Source organism: Cataglyphis hispanica, chromosome 17 (genome assembly GCF_021464435.1).
Source record: "Cataglyphis hispanica isolate Lineage 1 chromosome 17, ULB_Chis1_1.0, whole genome shotgun sequence".
In the NCBI taxonomy this organism is placed as follows: domain Eukaryota; kingdom Metazoa; phylum Arthropoda; class Insecta; order Hymenoptera; family Formicidae; genus Cataglyphis; species Cataglyphis hispanica.
In genome coordinates this window covers 3,000,307-3,019,794 of record NC_065970.1, presented here as the reverse complement: position 1 = coordinate 3,019,794, position 19,488 = coordinate 3,000,307, and the positions used below count along the sequence as shown (strand labels likewise).

General features: G+C 39.9%; 1 protein-coding gene across 7 annotated transcripts in view; it reads left to right on the top strand.

Moving 5' to 3' along the window:
- The window catches only part of LOC126855841 (longitudinals lacking protein, isoforms H/M/V-like), a 69,540-nt gene that overhangs the window by 37,146 nt on the left and 12,906 nt on the right, over window positions 1-19,488 (top strand). For 4 of the 7 annotated variants that reach the window (XM_050603852.1, XM_050603849.1, XM_050603848.1 and 1 more), the window contains 2 exons: window positions 547-1,549; window positions 2,249-2,341. In XM_050603852.1, coding sequence (XP_050459809.1) covers window positions 572-1,549; window positions 2,249-2,341 — 1,071 coding nt within the window. In that variant the 5' untranslated portion in view covers window positions 547-571. Of the gene's footprint in view, window positions 1-546; window positions 1,550-2,248; window positions 2,342-6,348; window positions 7,943-19,488 lie in introns of those variants that run through there. The other 3 variants (XM_050603851.1, XM_050603847.1, XM_050603853.1) reach the window with 2 other exon arrangements.

The window sequence follows — 19,488 nt, the reverse complement described above, 5'->3', positions numbered from 1 at the left end:
GGATAATAAATTGCAGTTACGCGTCACAGAATCGCATCGAATGTTTCCGTCTCTCGCACCTTCCATCGATTCGTTTCATCGAATGTTTCGTGATAGATACATTCGATTCCGCGACGATTAATCCTCTTTTGGAATATTGAAATAATCTTTCTCTGACAAGAATATTAAAATTCGTGAATTTCCTTCTTTGTTGCAAGAGATGTTTTATATAATTACGTCTCGAATAGATAACAAAATTCTCTTTTTTTTTGTTATTTTTAAATGGACTCTATCTTAAATTTGATTCTCATAAAAAATTAAATATCTATTTTTCATATTTCAAAAACTTATGAAAAAACAATGTTGACTATTTTAAATTTTGTCAAGAAAGAAATTGTTTTACTGTTTCTATGGTATATCGCTCTTTAAAACGCTTGTTTATCGAATCCATTATTCGGAGCATATACAGTAGCCGCGAAGAAATCGCAATACCTGGGCCACGTGACGCGGTACAGTCTTAGGGAAACTTGGCGCGAGTGTCGGAGGATACAGGTCTTTCTTATACAGCAGGGTTGCGGGGTGCAGTTCAGACATGGGAAGTGAGCATTACTGCCTGAGGTGGAACAATCATCAGAGCAACTTGCTGGGTGTGTTCAGTCAACTGCTGGAGTCGGAGTCGCTGGTGGACGTGACACTGGCGTGCACGGAGGGACCGTCGATACGCGCACACAAGGTAGTCCTCTCCGCGTGCTCCAGCTACTTCCAGGCCCTGTTCCTCGACCATCCGAACCGTCACCCCATCGTCATCCTAAAGGACGTACGTTTCGCCGAGCTACGTACCCTCGTCGACTTCATGTACAAGGGCGAGGTAAACGTCGAGTACTGCCAGCTATCGGCCCTCCTCAAGACAGCGGAGAGCCTCAAAGTTAAGGGTCTAGCGGACATGACGAATATCAACGCAGCGGTAGCATCTAGGGAAGAGCAACAGCAGCAGCAGCAGCAATCACAACAACAACAACAGCAGCAGCAGCAGCAGCAGCAACAACAACAACAACAACAACACACAAGTACATCCGACACGTCACGGGAGCATCATCGAGAACGAGAACGAGATCGAGAGAGCGTAAAAGAAACGAGCGGCAAGGACAGGGAGCGAGAATCGAACGTCACCGCCGGAGTATCGGCTGGTACCAAGGAATGCGATCAGCAACAACAATCGAGCAACATTGCTCAGAGCACCCCAAGCGAGCCCGCGGAGGCGGTGGACATGACGGATTGTTCGCCGTCGCCCACGGGACCCGGTAGCCCGTGTCCGGGACCGCTGGCCCTCGACCGGCCCAGGAGGGACTCGGAAGACGCGGCTAGCCTCGAGGAGACGAGGGCCGGCTCCCTCAGCCCGATCTCGGTGCACAGCGGACCATCCGACATGAGTCTCAGCAACAACACCGGCGGCGGCACGCCCGGTAGCGTGCTGCCGTTAAATTTGCCGCAGAGCCGACTTCCGTCCCCGCACAGTACCGAACCTCTTGCCGGTCCGTCGGGCTTACCCCCGGTTCAGCAAGTTCCCTTGGTAAGTAACGATCAAATCAATTTTTGTAGAGAGGAAACTCAAGTCCGGGCAAGTGAAGTCCGGAGACAGCTGATATTTAATAATATATTTTTCTTCTTGATATCTAATAGCATAAGAAATAATGAGTTAAAAAAATATAAAATAATTTTTTATATAAAATGTTAATATATAAATCAATTTATAATGAGTTCTGCTTGCCCGTTAATAGGCTGTTTAGATAAGCATTAATACGAACTCTACAAAGTAACTTCGAGTATAGATAAAATGCCAATCTGTCATATTAGGTCGATATATAATTAAGTTTATATTCTAAATTAGTTAAAAAATTAATGTCAAAGATTCGTAGAAAGATGTTGATGTGTCAGTTTGAAATTTGACAATGTTTTTTAATGTCGATTTTCTTCTGCAAAGTTTTTGCAAACAATTTTCTAATGTAAAAATATCATTATATCGCGAATGCTTTCGTGCTTTCCAACGTAAACTCTGTCAATAATTTAATTCCGCGACAGATATTCTTGTGCGTGATCGATTCAGCTTAAAACATTGATAATTATTTTCATAATTATTATGCAAAAAAAAAAAAATGATAACTTTGATGCTGTCATATAACGCTGCATGATCTCGATATCGCGCATTTATTTATCACTTGGATATAAATGAAAAAAATGAAAAAAAAGGATGATCTGTTTTCTGTTACAGTCCCTGAAAAAAGAGATGGACTGGGAAAGGTCGACCGAGGAGCGTAGCGCGAGCAGCGAGATATCCGCAGACTACAGACTCCCACCAGATCCGGTGAGTGTCCCTTTTTCCGGCGAATCGTCTATATATATATATATATATATATATATATATATATATATATATATATATATATTTCCAATTTATTATTGACTACTTTTTATTCTCGTATCCTCTCTTTGCTCTGCATTTCTATACATATATATATATATACACCTATATATATATATATATATACTATTGATAACCGTTTATCGTCTCGCTCATCCGCAATCGTCGCCAGGAGTGGCACGCTGCGGATGAGACGACGATGTACTGCTGCGCCAAGTCCCTCCAAGTTGCAACTGCAATTACGCATTGCGATGCATTATGTATCATATTTTACATCATTATTATTAATATAATCAAGTCACGACAGATCGTTCGTAACGTGCTACCCGGTGAGGATGGACGTGATTTTGTCCGCGTCTCGATACGTATTTGATAAACGTATGTACTTCACTTCACCCTCCGAAAGTCCGACGGATAATATCGCATACGCATGATGCGCGCGTACGTGTGTGTGCGCCGAATTCACTTTGCATGTGGGTCTCTCTTGCATGTGCCCAAGTGCTTTGCTGTTTGCTGCTCTCCCCCGCTAATTTGATAGAATTGTCGCGTCATTAACGAGATTGCCGTCCGCGCGGTGTCTGGATCGATGATCTTGCAGGATTCTCGTTCCATTGCGCTTGATATGTAACAAGCTGCTCCTGCAGTAGTCAACCTGTATGATCGAGTTCTTCCTTTTTTCGAATTTCGACACGCGACGAAAATTCTTTACCAGTATCGTTGATGCTCTTGTCAATTGTCTTTGACAAAATATTATTTTAGAAACATTCTTAATTTTTATTCGTTAAATTACGAAGTGTACAGCCACGATTTTTCGCGCGGTATAATGTAAATTTCGTTTTTAATTATGAAAGAGAGAGAAGGAGAGAGAGAAAGAAGAATGGTGGGTATTCATAATTATATACGCGGCGGAGATGTAAAAAGATTTGAAGACTTTGCAAAAAAACTGTTGTACACTCGTGAAAAATTAAGGTGAATTTTTTCTTAAAGTTTTCTTTATAAAAGATTGAAGAAGCTAGTTGAGTTTACATTTGAGATACAAAACAAACGCGAGGACGATTCTTCACGTACATTTCCTGATTATTAACATCGTTCAAAAGAGGAACTTCTTTTTCAAAGACTTTTTCGTGATATATGTAGCCTTTTTCGATATATCGGCTTTGTATTCGTGCGTCATATTCGGCGCCAATTTGAGAAATCGTTTTCGTCAAGACGTAATAAATGCAAGGAAACGTGCATGCCCGTCTACTGTGGCAAATATATTTTGCCTTCTTTTCCAAATTATTTCACTGTCTCTTACACTCCTTGTGCATATCCGATTATATTTTTTCTGCCTTTTTCAACGTACAGACACATACACATTTTTTGTGCGTGTCTCTCTCTCTCTCTCTCGCTCTCGTTTTTGTTTAGTAATTTATTTTTTAGTTTTTACTACCGTTTATCTCTTCTACTTCATCCATCGTTCTGATTTTTAATAACAGAGATGCGAACGTTAATTATATCAAAGTAGATTATTTCTCATTTATCAGTTTTATCACTAAGTGGAATAATTTATCAAAATGATGCTCGAAACGAGCATGAAATACATTGATATAAAAAAATTAATCAATTGAAAATATATTGAATTTTCTTTAATTAATTAAATTAATATAAAACTTGTATGTTTAATTTAGTCATATTTCGCATCTCTGTATCACTTCCTTTTCTACCCCTTTTGCGCAGCATTTTTCTTGCTTCGCGTGCAGCTCGCGAGCCAAGCGTGTATCAGCTGATCGTTAAAACTCGCTCCCTTCCGTCCGTGAATTCCATCTCCACGTGCTTTGAGGGAATCGGAAAAAAAAGTGTGCGCTCAAAATCTACCACTCGAGAAAGACGAAAAAATTGACAAGAGAAAAGAGATTACAAATAGCCAAACAAATCCTTTCCCGTCCTGCCAGCCTGTCTTGCTAGCTCACTGTCAAGAAGTTGACCTTCGTTTTTGGCCATGGTTGTTTTTTTACTACATTTATATATATATATACATAAATATATATACATATATATATATACACATACGTTATGTATACATCGCATATCGTTTATACACACTGTGGTATAAATATTTATATATATTTACATATATATTTTTTGCAAAATATATATATATATATATATATATATATATATATATATTGGCAAATATTATTGACATATTCATTATACCATTTGTTACTTTGTAATATCTGTATTTCGATTTGTCGTTTTGGTTGAGTGCAATGCCTTTTGCTACGGCGAATAAATTTTGCGTCACGGCTGCGAGTACAAAAAAAAGGGAGGAGGGACGAGAGGGGGCGGGTTAAGAACGAGGCTGTGGGAATTGTTATGGGCCGTATACATATATATATCTGTTGTTACTTATATATCTTTACACACACACACACACACACACACACACACACACACACACACACACACACACACACACACACACACATATATATGTGTGTGTATATATATATATATATATATATATATATATATATATATATATATATTTATCTATATATATACAAGATGTTTCTTCTCCCGAAACTATCGCCGCTTGCTTTATTTATGGATTTCTTGATCAATTTCGATCTTTTCTTTTTTGAAATAAATTTCATGATATATTTGTCTTTATTTTGACATTATTAGTATTTTAAATCATCAGTATTAAATATCTTCACATAAGTCAGCCTCACAGTAAGATTTTGCCGAGTCTATTCGAAACTATCTAGCGAATCAAAGTTTACGTTATTTCTAAAACTTATTTTGGCTTGAAATATTTCTTTTCTATTTATAAATCAACAGTTATATATTAAAATAATTTATTCATCTATATACATTTATATTATTTATAATTGCAACATTTTTATTCACATTTCCAAATTGGTTAAAAAATTCATAAATGAAAAGAATTTATAGGCGGTAGAAGCTCTTGGGAACCATCTGTATACATATATACATCGTAACACACTCAAATAGTTTGTCATACATGTGCCTGGGGTGCGCGACGCGCCAAACAAAAATGAGCGTCAACTTCTTGTGAATACCGTCTTGTGTGCTGCCGAGAAGTGTCAACTTCTCGCCACGCTGGAGACACTTTCTCCTCCGAACGAATGAAATTTATGAATTAGACACGAAAGACAATTGAAAGACAAAATAGATAGATAGATAGATAAATAGATAGAGAATGAGAGAGAGAAAAAGAGAGAGAGAGAGAGAGAGAGAGAGAGAGAGAGCGAGAGAGAGAGAAAGAAAACCTTGTTTAGTCGTAACACGTGCTTATAGTAGTGTCGAGAGAACGAGCTTGCCTGTCTTTTTTTTATTTTTACCGAAAACTTAGATACATTAGAAAAAACTAGTCATCATAGAGAAAGAGAAAGAGAGCGAGGGAGGAAGAAAAGAAGGAAGAAAGAGAAAGCGAAAGAAGGGAGCACAACACGAGGTGGAAAGACACGTTATTTTTTTCTTATCCGTATCTTAAAGTAGCCACAGCGCTAATACATTTTAGAAATGATGCGCGCTGCGGTATATATACATACATACATATATCTATATAATATGCATATATACATATATGTAAATATAAATGTATCTGTCTATTGAATTGCGGATCGAATAGTAGCCGGGGCGAACGATTTGTCACGCGTTATTGCAGTATGTAACATAATTAGTATTAAAATATATCGTTAGGATACTTACGGGACTAGGCTAAAGAGAAATGCCAAAGAGAGCAAAAAAATAGAGCAGTAACTCAAAATAGATTAAAATAAAGAGAGAAAGAGAAAGAGAGAGAGAGAGAGAGAGAGAGAGAGAGTCGGAGAGAGAAAAAACACAAAAGAGAGAAAGAGTCGGAGATGAGTCTTTCCCGCGGGGGTACAGAGCGCCGGAGGGAAGACAAGAAGTTGATGTTCTTGTTTGTTTGGTTGCAGGAGTTGATGGGTGTGGATGAGCGGGTGTTTGCGTGCATGTACTGCGGTGCCTCGTTCCTCCACCAGAGCAAGCTGACGCGGCACATCCTCTCGCACAGCCTCGAGTCGCTCAAGTACCGCGAGCAGGCGGCCCACCTGCAGCTGCAGGCACAGCTGGGCCTCGAGCCCGGCATGCACCTGCCGCCTGAGGCCCACTATCCCGCCGCGGGTACGATCGAGCCGATGGACTTTGAACTCGCGGCCCACTCGGATCCGACCTCCGGCGTCGTCCTCTGCAAGTTTTGCGGCAAGTCCTTCCCGGACGTCGGCTCGCTGATCGCCCATCTACCGGCGCACACCGGCGATCGGCCGTTCAAGTGCGAGTTCTGCGGCAAGGCGTTCAAGTTGCGCCATCACATGAAGGACCACTGTCGTGTGCACACCGGCGAACGGCCGTTCCGGTGTACGCTATGCGGCAAGACCTTTTCGAGGTCGACGATACTCAAGGCCCACGAAAAGACACATTACCCGAAATATGTGCGCAAGTTCCTGTCCCCGAGCCCCGTGGACCCTTCCGAGGAAGAGGCCCCGCCGCCGCCACCGCCGCATCATTGAGTTCGCCTTAGTCTCAGCAGCAAAGATCTCCGTCACGCCGTTGCCGCCGACCACGACGATGACGACGACGACGAGGACGAGGATCAACGTACGGGACACCCTGTTGACAGACGACGCCTTTACATCGTTATCGTCGCCGATCGCGCGAAACCATCCACGACGACGACGACGACTACGGTGTCGTTCCCGCTTCCGGTACCGCCGCCGCAACGCGTCCCTCCGACGTCATTCTGCACGTTTCGTCCCGCTCCCGCCCGACACGTTTCCCGATTCTTTCCCGATACCACTCATCTCCTCTCGTCCACCTGATCGCGCGCGCGTCATGACGCATTGCACCCACCGCGGGCCGCGCGACACGCGACTCCCCGCGTCGTCGTCATCCATTTGGCCCCCCCCCCTCCCCAACAATCGAGCGACGGGGCAAGAAGCCGGCGGTGTGTTTCTAGTTAGTCCTGTGATTTTGGTTAGGATGGTTGGTAAACGCGTGTTCAGGGGGAGGGACACGTTAATAACGAGCTCCCTCGTTTAATCAGTGCTTTAAGACGAAACGTTTAGCTTATTATATACATATAAATATATAAATATATATATATATATATATAGATATATATATTATAAATTATACGTATATATATATCGATAAATTATTGAAGGTATATATATACATATACATATATATACACATACAAATACACGTACACGCATACATACACAAACGAGCGAGATGAGGTTCGTTAAAAAAAAAAAGAAGAGGGAAAACGGACAAGCGAAATGAGACGAAGAATAAACAGGGAGTGGACGAGTAGGGGGAGAAGGAGGAAATTTGAGCCGCCACGGTTGGTGCTTTTAAGAGATTTTGATAAAATGCTGTGAATATTATATCGATTAACTATAAACTATTGTAATAATGTACTAACATTGTACGATGTACGATGCGACTGTTGTTGATACGATTGAGAATATTTTATACAGTTGACACGGGGGGTTGGGAAAGGTTGAGAACGCGCGTGGGAGGGAGGATGGGGTGGGATGGGGGAAGAGGGGTAAGCAGGAAACGTCCACTTAGCGAAATTCTACGCGGTGCAATTCGATTCGGTGTGGACACGCAGTTTATAAATTTATAATAGGGAAAAAATTCAGAGAGAAAAAGAGAGAGAGAGAGAGAGAGAATTTGTTACGAGTGCGCTGGCATTAGTGGCTTCTTCGATTGACTTTCGTTCCTCACTTTTTTTTCAAGTCGATATCATCTTCCTTCGCGCTTTCGTCGTGGCGAGTCAACGAATCATGGACGCATTTGACATACGAGCGATGCACATTGCGCCGAAAAGATGGATCGATTTTGTCTCTTGTCTCTCGTGCATCGATCCGACGAATCCGCGGAATGCATTCTCCGAAGTTTTTCATCCCCTAGCACGCGGATAGGTCGCTGCAAAGGGATTCGAAATAAAATCGAGCACGTGATTCCTGCAAACACCGCGAAGCTTCTCGGATACGTTTCCGCGACGCAACTTTTTCCATACGCTGATCAAGAGTTGCAACGAATACGCGATGACGCGGTGGCCATTGAGACAGTGCAATACCTGACTACGCGACACACCATTCTATGTTACTTTTTTTTTATTCATATATATATATATATATATATATATATATATATATATATATATAGTCTAATTCTTATTTAACATTCTTAAAGTAAGATAGTTAGATAGTGTAATAGCGCTCTGAGACTCGGTTTCCGTGTGATACCGTCTTCTATTCCATATTCTCGCGAATTCATCTTTATTTATTTATAGCCTCGAAAAAGTCACTCGAACGTATGTACTCTTGCAAAAGTCACGAGGTTTCCACGTGGATTTCATTTCCACAGTTAAGATTCATCGCTCAACAGCGAACAGAATATCGATCGTTAATCGCAGATTATCGACTCAAACATGAATAAATTATACGCGACAAGAACCCGCGACAAAGATCAGCTTGACAGGATGTTTGAAATAATAGACATGTTTTCCGTACATTCCTGGTGCGCAGCATCAAAATAATCTTTAACTTTTTTTCGTAATTTTTTAAAAATTTTAGTGACAAATATCTTGATAGTTGAGACAAAATTCTTTTAATAATTAATTCACAGGAATCCCTTACTTTAATCATTTATAACTTATAATAATAAATATAGAATAATAATAAAATAACATATCGAAAACTTGCCGCAAAAGAAGAATTATTGGATTTTTGTCCGCAAATCTCATCATGTCTGTTACGATACATTCTGCGTTATATACACGGTGACCCCAACGTTCGAGTGATACGAGAACCAGTATTTGAGATACATACTTTTGTTTTCCTATTAGGTAAGATAAGATAATTAGCGCGTACGCAAATATGGCCTGTGTGAGTAGACTAGCGGCTTTTTTCCGAAAATTATCGGATCATCGTCGATCAGCTGATCGGTCCGATTCCTCAAAGGCCGAGGACACAAGTGTGACTCCCACTTGATTTTCCTCGTGGGGTAATTTAATTCGGCGCGACATGCGAGGACGAAAAACAGGCGCGTGTCTTCGCGGATCCTCGAAAGCGATAAACATGCTATCGCGGTCGCAGGCGATTACATGCGAACGCAGACGAGCTCTTTTCCCGTCTCTTCCTTTTAAGCGATTCGATGAGCGCATTGTATATTTAGCAGCCACTTACTTTCCGTCGTTCTCCTCGCAAGGGCCTCCCCCTCCTGCCCGAGCGAGCCGAGTCGCTCGAAGTCGATCGATCTCTAAAATATTCATCGCATTCCGTGCGCGGAGGCCTGCAAAACGGCATCGAGAAGGAATCGCCTCGCGGAGAATAGGAAGGTATCGGATAGCCGATACGAGCCAATTTCGATCCGAACTCGCCGCGAGTAGATAATCTCCTAAAAATTGATCCTAGAATGCTAACTATTGTTTTTAAAGGACACGCGTACATCTCGGAGAAGCATTATTTTAAAGATCGTTTTAGAAATAAATTTCGCATTAGAACGCGTTATTTTTGGAATAATAACTTAATATTTTAATAGCTTTAAACTCTTCAATCATAATATTTTGGAAAGAATTTCAACACACACGTATGTTTTTAATTTACATTCATCATCTTGATGACGTACATTTTAATTGGCATTCTAGGGTTAGTAGACTACGCAATGGGCAGCTAAGTGATTTTATTTAGAGCTGTGATGATTATACAAATTGTTCTTACTCGAATTCTTATCGCGCGTTTCTTTTTTTCAGCCGATACGCGAGTGGCACAATCGTTTCTCTTTGCGTTTCGAAGAAAATCGACGCGTCTACATCTCGATCGATGATCGTGACTTCTGTGCGAATTCTGTGATATTCCACGAACCACGTACCAACCATTTTATTAACACGCAATGCACTTGTCACGTATTTTACATTCCATCGCTATCTTAGTTTTAATCGCGGCGATATAAAATACACCGTCTTTTGCTTCGACGTTCGATTCGAGAACGCGGATTCATCAACGTGTGTGATTTTAATTGTGATCTCTCGAGCGGCGTTAAACTTAATTCAACGCTCGGTCTTGTTCGATTCCGAGTTGTTAGAAATTGTTTGCTTTAGGAAAATATGCGCATTTTGGATTTGCGCTTGCTTTACTTAATTAAATCCTTTAAACGCACAGCACGATACTCGGGAGACGTAGACACGAGCTAAAGATTATTCGAGATAAAATGGAATACTGATCGTCCGAAAGAAATTTTATTCTGTTGTACAAAATGATATAAATCTTTGACTTTTGATTTGAAATTGAACAGAAGCGTGATTTATTTTACTGGACCTATGTAAAGAGAAAAAAAAAAGTATAACGCGCGTCTATATCGCACGGATCAATCCATTGGACGGACAGAAGGACGAGAAATTTTGTTCTACCATACGAAACGCCGATCCCGGTTCGCGTAGCTTTAATTAGAATATTCGTCCGACAAATCGGTATTTCACTGAAAACGGGTTTTTAATTAATATTTACGCGTGACGGTGCTGTTAATGACCGGCCACCGTGAGGATACATTGAAATGAGAGAGTTTCGCCGCGATTTCTGAACGAGTCTGATTAGAGTTGGCGTTTGGCAAATGGATCATAAAGTTTCCAAATACCGTATCAAAAATGTTTTCAGCGGGTTATAAAATCTGGAATACGATTAATTAAATTTGCGCGGCGTTACACAGCGGACGCTGTCCGTCCGTTCATCCGTCCGCGCGGTATTAAAATAATGATATCGCAAAATTAAATATTCGACTCTTATTCTTGTTTATTAAATTCAACACTCGAAGCTCAAATACCCTTTCTATCGCTGCACGCAATTTTTCGGATCTAGGATCATTATTTTATATACACGCATTCGCGTATCTATTCATTAACTTATTCATTTAATCGTATCTTTCGTAACGTATAAATTGAATCCGAAAAAAAATAAAATAGAATAAAAAACACTTTTGTTTATAAATGCTGGGCGATAGATAAAGAAGAGCAGTGAAATCAGAATTATTCGAATCAATAAATTCTCGCATTACGCGTAAACAAGGAAAAATTGTGAAAATTTTATTTAGCAAAAATAAAATTAAAAAAACAAGCTGTACGCGCGGCAGAGTTTAAAGGACAAATCGATATTTCGTACTTGAGAGTATATCTGCATTGTTGTCCCTTAAAACGATAGCTATTATCTCCGAACGCGCTCGTTTACATCCCCTTTTTACTTTCCATTTACGCTATCTTGATATTCTCGTCGACAATAATATCGTATAAAATATTAGTTTGTGACAATACATACCGTCGCCAATTTGCATATAATGTCCTCGTGCCGGAGACGTGGTATTGCAAAAAAAAAAAAAGAAAAAAGAAAAAAAAAGGCAGAAAGATGAGAGGAAAAACTAGTATATGAATCACAGCTGCTTGAAATTCATATCGCGGTTTAGTCGCAACTCCTCCCGAGTTTATACATACGCGTTAATTTTCCGCGTAATCGCGCGAAGCTACGCACTTTTTATCGTGTCGATCGTATGGTAAACAGCCGAGGAGTTCCCCCGCCATGACTTATCGTCGACGACGATATTCTTTTCGTCGCGTCGTGTCGCGTCTGTTATCCGCTCGAGTCGTTCGAATCGATCGACAAGGAAAACGCTGATGCCAATCGGCGGATTCCGCGCCGGGGGTATAACCTTGTAATCGTAAAAATATAATGAGCGCGGAGAACTGCATAATGTGCGTCGGATACCGCCCTGCATTATCGCATCATTCACGAACGTGTTGTGTAATACGTGTGTGTTTTGAGCGCGCGCATATCACGACAGATAAATCATAAATTTGGCAGTGACGCTCAAACGATACTTACACGTATCGTTTGTGCCCTCTTTGTCCGCCCGTACCTCTTGTCGAAAGTTAAAACCCAAAGAAAAATAAATGGGGAAGGTTAAAATCTCGAAATTGCGCGATGAGAACACTCGCACTTTCTGTCCCGATACGAACAGAATTATCGGACACACGCGTACTCTGCATTCGCGAAATGAATTCGCGATGGAGGACGATCGAGCGGAAATTCGGGCGCGACCTACTTCGCGATCTGATGACAGCACTTTAGCGTCGGACGCGATTTCGTTCCTCGTGTCGGATAGAATCGGGCTGTCGTCTCGCCTCGTCTGTTCTCGTCACGTTAATCCAACTCGCGAGGTTTCTTTGACGATCAGCATAGTTTGCCCCGCCGTCGATTTTACGACATGTCCCGTTTACGCAACGATACGTCGTTACTACGCGTCGCGGAAGTGCATGTATATGTATAGTTGCAATTATTCACGCCGCGAATACAGAACGCAAGATACAGATGGGCGATCTCGCCGTTAAGTGCAATCGAGAGGAGAATTAATGAGCGGCACGACCCGACGTGCATCGCTGGCGTAAGGTACAATCAGCAAAGTTCCAATTAAAGTAGGTTTTAAGTTATTCAACGGCTCGTGTACGCGCAGGACGGAGAAAGAGAGACAGAGAGAGAGAGAGAGAGAAAAGAGAGAGAAGGAGAGCGAGATTTGACATTTAGCGGCTATGTCTCCTATTGCAAAAGAAATCTTCTTACCACTCCGTGAAATTTTATGACACCCCGTGTTTCACGATCACAAATATTATTTTGTGTACAATATCCTATATAAATGATTAGATGACGAAATCATATTTTTATTTAGCAAAGATATTTAATTATGTAACGATATTTTCTTAACAGTACAATCGTCACTGGTACATCTGTCTTGCATTAATTGAGTTAATTATTTTTGCGACGACAAAACATTTACATTTTAACACCTATCATCCTTCTCGCTCGCTCACCTGCGCCTCCTTCCTATTGCGATTCCTTCTCGATCTCCTCGCCGCGGATCCTCGCGAGAAACAGCACGTGTCTCGTATATTATTGTACGTCGAACTGTATTATATACATAGGGAGAATTTGTATGTATATTTTCCGCAAGTATTCGTTGCGTACACACATACACACGCACTTTTAGGCTTTCGTTCCGTTTAAGAGCGACTTTAGCCAAAAATACTGAAGAGATCGTTTAAGATCGTACGAAGCTCCTGTCGCCTGTTTTAGGGATTGCTTTTAATTTATTTTTACTTATTTATTATCATCGGTGAGCTGGAAATTAGAGGACAATTAGAGATAATTCTTAGATTCAATTTTTGGAGAAAAAAAAAATGCACCCTTTCGATCCCCCATTCTCGCCGTCGTCCAAGGGTCATAGCTTAGTTTCGTAGTAACACTTTTGTGTGTAAGTTTTTGTTCTCTAAAGTTCCTAAAAACCCATTCTAATTCAATTGTACATAGCCTAGATATAGTTTGTACTTATACTAGAAAACGTGAAGACGTAATGTCGTCATAACACGTTACTATAATGCGCCGCGTAAAGCGAAACTACGGCAAGAAGAGTTTTGTCAAGATATCCGAAAACCTGATGCAGGCCAGTCTTGAGCGTAATATTTCTTGGAGTAATCCGTGGAGCTCGATCGATTGCGTTTCAGCCGGTACCCACTTCCGTCCGCGTGCGTTGTGAGATTTTTTTTTTCGTTGATAAATATAGAATAATTCTCTCTTAAGTTTCTCGCGCTAATCCCGCGCGTCAGTATGTTTGGCGAAAAGTCTGCTGATAGAATCACGGACGTGCGAACGTAACAGGATGGAGTATATATGAAATAATCGTATCTTACGTGCTCGAAAAAAACACCGCTTCTATTCGAAATCTCTCATCGAATCACAAGCGTGTTAATTTAGCTTCAATTTGGTTATTTAAATGTAGAAATATTTTACATAATATAACGAATTTCAATATTTATTTATATAAAAAAACACTCTTACCAAAATAGAGAAACATGAGGTTTTTTTTATCATTGCGTACGTTTTTTATTATTACACAGAGTTGTAATAAAAATGTGGCAAAAAAAAAGAATGATGCAAGTAAACAAAGTGCGAACGGATGTCACACAATTTTCAAATTCCTCGGGCTGATTAAGGTATATCTTATGTACTCCATTCTGTTACACTCTTGCGCGTACTCGTGTGTCTTGAGTAGAGTGGCGCGGTGCGACGTAGAGAGGCGTTTGTAAATACGAAGCGCTATTCATTCTCTTGCCAGGTGTCATGATGCAATACATACACACATATCGAGTAATAGACTAATTCCTCTAGTTAGAGTTCCTGCGCGGGGAAGGCAGTTTATATCGACAGATGGACACTTTCTCGCCCTCTCTTTCGGCGTCGGCGGAAAATTTTTTTGTCGCGACGCGATAAAAAATAGACACATGGACACATGGATGTGCGAATTCCGCGACACGATTCACTTATCATATCGCAATCATCACTTTCTTTTCGATCATTCTTCGCGCCTGTCTCTTTCTTGCTACTCGTATTTGGAGTGCGAAGCTGATAGAGGCAAGAGATCGAAATATGATCGCTAATACGAAGAAAAAAAATCGTCAGATGCATTATCGTTCAAAAATCTTGCGGCAAAGTTGAAGTCACTTAAAAAAAAAAAAAAACAAAAAAAACAAGTTTATCGTGCAATTTGATTTTTAATTTAATAGAATACAAAAAAAATTATATATCAATTTTAGTGTACTGCCGGGAATATGTCTTATATGACAGATAAGAGTAAATAGTTTTTATATTTTGTAGAGGATTTACACAGACATATAGTGTATATTAATCCTACTTATATACGTGAATTCGAAAATTATTTAAAAATTTAAATGTCAGAATTCAGAAAAACGTGCAATTTTTCAATTCTTAGGTTAATTAAATGAAATATATGTGCATAATATATTATATAATAAGCTTTAATGGAATTTAAATGAATAATTTAGTGAAATTCTTCAAAAATATTCAGAACAAAATCCGCAATAATAATATATGTGCATTTCGACATTAAAAGCATAATATCGCTTACGCATAATATTTACTTGCATCGATAGCATAATATATATTTATAGAGGATGGCGAGATCGTTGCATAACATTGGACGAGGCGATAGTGTTCTAAATACGATTAGCAATAAAAGATAGAGAACGCACGAGCAATAATCGAGTGTGAAGATTTCAACAGCTAACGCACGAAAATGTAGACCGTAATAAAATGCTCTATGTTTCTATTTTACAAGCCGTTGATGTAGTTTCGATCAATTTTCCCTCGCGCGAGAGATGTATTCCTTTTATCTTTTCTCATTTAGTAGAGAATACACACGTTGACAGTATTAAAAGAGTTACAAAGAGTTAAGTAATCCTGTCGAGGTTGTTCCGAGCGTATACAATATTTTATTCGTCGTTAATTTTATATAATATATACACAGACATGTATATATAAATATCGTTTACGGACACGACGTACGCAATTGGAAAGCAGTTTTAATAAAAAAAAAAGGGTATAAGATGTTAGGGTAATTGTCGTTCCGATTGAATGCAACGTATGTATATGAATGGGTGCGTGAATGAATGCGTGCGTGGTTTCGCGCAGATGTTGCGCGAGCGCTTCGCGCGAGTACGAATGGCGCGAAGGAAGCGCGTGTAAGGAAATAACCGGCAGCAAAAGGTAAAAAGAGAGAAAAAAAAAAGCATGTCAGATGTACAATAATCCTTTAGGTACTTATTACGCCAAGCCGTGTGTCGCTGTATTGTTTCCGGACTAAAGTTCCTTAGGGGCACGCGAATTTGCTCCGAATTCGAACGCCGCCCCGATGTGATGACGGTGCTTTGTTTCTCTTTTAATTGTACTATTAATTTTTATCATCATCTCTCCTTATACGCAGTATACTTAAGTTTACGTAGGATTTATTTTGTTATTCTAACATACATACATTATATTATAATACTATTATTATTAATTATTATATTAATTATTAATATTATTATTGAACAACTATTCGGTATATACTATTACGTTTACTTAAGCATATATTATTAAAATATATGGATACCTATTTTCTCAAATACAAATTTCCGTTCGCAATATTTTTTATTTTATTTTCCTCGTGCGAAACCTTTTAGCCATCGACACACCTATCCCTTTTTGTGTTCGTGCGTAATTTTATCCATTCTTATCGATAAGTATATTCAGTGCTATTCTCTCTCCCTCTCTCTCTCTCTATCTCGCTCTTTCTTTCTTCTCCTTCAATCACCGCTAATTATATTACAATGTGTAATCGTTATTTTATTAAGTTCCTCTGCTTTTCAATAGCTTGGAAAAACGTTTCGATTGAGCATCCCTGTTACGCATCGGCGATTATTAATTCCAGCTGAAATGCGGCTCATGCCGGGAATTCGCATACATCGCGGGCATAATATTACATGCGTAATATCCATCGGCGAATTAAACGTTTTTCACGCAGGTCGCAAAATGTGGCGCAATATCGAAACGTGGCGAGGGACATCCGAAAACTTTCCACCATCGGCGTACAAGTTCTTCGACGCGCGTTATCGAGTTTCTATATATATTGCGGAAGTGTATATATATATATATATATATATATATATATATATAATATGTATTATTTCTCACACACGATGTGTCCATGATCGTATTGACGAGGGACGAATTGTCATGCAGGCAGGTAACTATACGATAGAATTGATAGAGAATCGACGGAAAGATGGACAATGGACGAAAAAATTTATTTGAAACTAGAATTCGATCGCGTTTTTTTTTTTTATTATCATAAAATAAAAAAAAAAAGAAAATATAAATCGATATCGATAAAGCCACCGGCGCATCTCGATCGATTGTAATATAAGTAGACATTAACAATTAACGAGTTGAGAATGGGAGAGGAAGCACACACAATAAATGACATAAGCATATACCTATGTATAGTATTTTATCGCAAGGCATAGGCGAACAGTATGTGTAGACTTGTACGACTTACACGTAGGCGAGATAGCCTTACTATACACACGCATATTATTGGCAGGCACGTCAGCGCAACGTATGTGTGCGTGCGTACGTGTTCTGTTCTGTAGGACAGCGCGTAAGCCGGTGGGTCTCCAATACGCATTACCTACGTTACGTACGATTAATCCAAATCAAAAATATCGAAATAAAAATCGAACATAATCTTGTATATTTCCGAATCATTTTCGATACTAATCGGCGATTTATATTATTATTATTTTTCATATTATTATTATTATTATTATTATTGATTTTTCAATTTCTCATGCATTTTCGCAAATGTTGATCCGTGACCGAATTGAAGAAAAGATATCATCGGTAAAAAGCATTGGAGACAACGACTGAGCCAAGCGAATTCACCAATGTGCAAAAGGTTCGTGCTGTCCCTTCGCGACAGCTATGTGCACGTGCGTATCACAAGTGTGATGGATTTACAGTGTGCGTGAACGAAAACATTCGCATATCAGTTTCTACTTCATATCAAGGTGCATCAACGACGGTGAACCATCCACCAAAACTCGATCGTAGGCTATCGTAATAATACGCGTGAATTTCGCGCGCGCGAGGAAAAAAAAAAGAAAAGAAAAGACGTTCCGATCCGCGGATCTGACGACGCGGCTCTCTAAAGCGAAATTCGTTCGTTCTTTCGATCCATCCACTCATTGGATTGGGCGGAGGGGAAAGAAGATAAATGTCTCGAATCGCGACATCGCACGAGACGCCGCGCGACACCGGATCTCGCGGAGAACGAGACTCCTTTATTCGTTGAATCTCAGGAATAGACGTTAACGCATTCGCCGATTCGCGATTTCGAATTCTCATATTTTTTATTCGATCTTTTCGCGGTCGCGCGCACCATCCTCCCCCTCCTCCTCCCCGGCCGAGGGGTTGGGAGGGGGTCGTAAAAGTTCGACAAACGATCTCCCATCAGCGCGTGTTTTTAGGCAGACATTATATAGAGACGCTCCTGTACATATAGAAGAAATTGCGTGTCAGTATAGAGGCGCTCATACTCGTTGATGCCTTCCTTTATATGTTTCGAACGACTGTATTGTTACGCGAATGCACTCACACGGCGATGACAAGCGGGCAGTCTGCACGAACCTGAAACCAGGTCAGGGGATGAGAGCTTATGCTTAACGCGTAAAATTGAAATTATCGATTAATCTCGCTAGCCGGATGTTCGAGTATCCAATGCGAAAGGCAAACGCGGCGCCCGGAGCTCTTTATCGGTTATATCGATGAAACACTGTAATAAATTTGTACATCTAAGTGCAAATTTACAAACTATTCCCGGCGAGAGTTGCCGCTTTAATTTCGCTCAATGTTTATCCGTCTAATTATGTCGATCTGATTATCGAGTAATCTCCCTAAGAAATTTTCGCTAATTGCGATCAATTTTAAGAAAAATAAAAATTATACTCTTGAAGATATATTATAATTGGCGAATATACAGGGATAAAATCGTAGAATTAAAAATGCTTCGATACAGACTTAGGAATGTAATCCTAAGATTGAAAAAAAAAAAAGACGCCCTCAACCTTTGACCCGAGCCGATAATTATTATTGTTAAAATGGGGAGAGAAGTGCGCGAGACAGAACAATAGTAATAAATATTTAAGATTAACGTAATTGAGAGAGAAGAGATCGATGAGCAAATAGCTTGTCGCAGTAGTTGCTCATGGAAGAGAAGATCGAGTGATCGAACGACAAGATAGATGCGATGTAGCGATCGAGAGACAAAAATTGGCACATTTTAATTCTAGATTTAATATAAAAAAAAAAAATGCGCTCGATATATATTTTAGATTCTAACTACTAGGAGACTGAATTGGGGAAAAGGGGGTGTACTTCTTACATGTTGCCGGCGTCGCGTATAAGAAAGACTGTCGCGATTTATCTGCACGATCTACTCTATTGGTGTTTCGGGATCGCAAATTTAAATTTTATTAGATACGAAAGATGAAGATTCGCTGTTAATTAGTGAGAAGTTGTTATTTAAAGCTTTTTAAGAAATTCGATCCGATCGAGTAATTGTAAATGCGATAATAAATATATTCGATCTCTCGCGCGGATATTATAGGG